Source organism: Eimeria tenella, genomic scaffold, assembly GCF_000499545.2.
Source record: "Eimeria tenella Houghton genomic scaffold, Eth_scaff2748, whole genome shotgun sequence".
Lineage (NCBI taxonomy): Eukaryota > Apicomplexa > Conoidasida > Eucoccidiorida > Eimeriidae > Eimeria > Eimeria tenella.
Genome location: NW_013542624.1, coordinates 783 through 1,446, shown reverse-complemented (window position 1 = coordinate 1,446; position 664 = coordinate 783). Strand labels below are relative to the sequence as shown.

The following is a 664-nucleotide window of genomic DNA, read 5'->3' as shown; positions in this document are numbered from 1 at the left end:
GCGGCAGCAGCAGCTGCTGCTGCTGCTGCTGCTTGCGCTTTTGCTGCTGCCGCTGCTGCTGCTGCTGCTGCTTCCTGAAAATCTTAGCCTCCTTAAGTGCTGCTGCCATAAGAGAAATGACCAGCTCAGGCAGGTGTGGGGCCCTTGCTGCTGCTTGTGCTGCAGCATACCGGAGCCGCTGCTGCTGCTGCTCGCGCTGCTGCTGCTGCCACTGCCACTGATGCTGCTCTCGCCACTGCAGCAGCAGCAGCTGCTGCTGCTGTTGCTGATGCTCGGGGCAGACCCAGAGAGCTGCTAGGTCAGCAGCAACATTCCACAGCAAATGAACCACTAGCTGCCTTCTGGGAGCTGCTGCTGACAGCTGCAGCAAACTTTGCTGCTGCTGCTGCTGCTGATGCAGCTCTGCGTGGATGACGGAGATGTTGGCATGCATTCTGTCAAGCAGCAGCACGAGGGCCCTTTGAGACCTGCTGAGGGGCTCCTCCATTTGCTGCTGCTGCTGCTGCTGCTGCTGCAGCAAACGGAAGTACGAAGACACAGAGCGACACAGCCTGCTGCCCACGGCCACCATCTCCAGCGCATGCAGAGGACAGTCTGCGCTCGGCCACGGCTCCATCTGCTGCTGCTGCTGCTGCTGCAGCTGTTGCTGCTGCTGTTGCTGCTG

General features: G+C 60.7%; 1 protein-coding gene across 1 annotated transcript in view; it reads right to left on the bottom strand.

The window, feature by feature from the left end:
• Window positions 1-170: 170 nt before the first annotated feature.
• The window catches only part of ETH_00043755 (uncharacterized protein), a gene marked incomplete at both ends in the record, with an annotated part of 647 nt that continues 153 nt past the window's right edge, over window positions 171-664 (bottom strand). Inside the window, one exon of the mRNA XM_013375395.1 lies at window positions 171-664. Coding sequence (XP_013230849.1) covers window positions 171-664 — 494 coding nt within the window.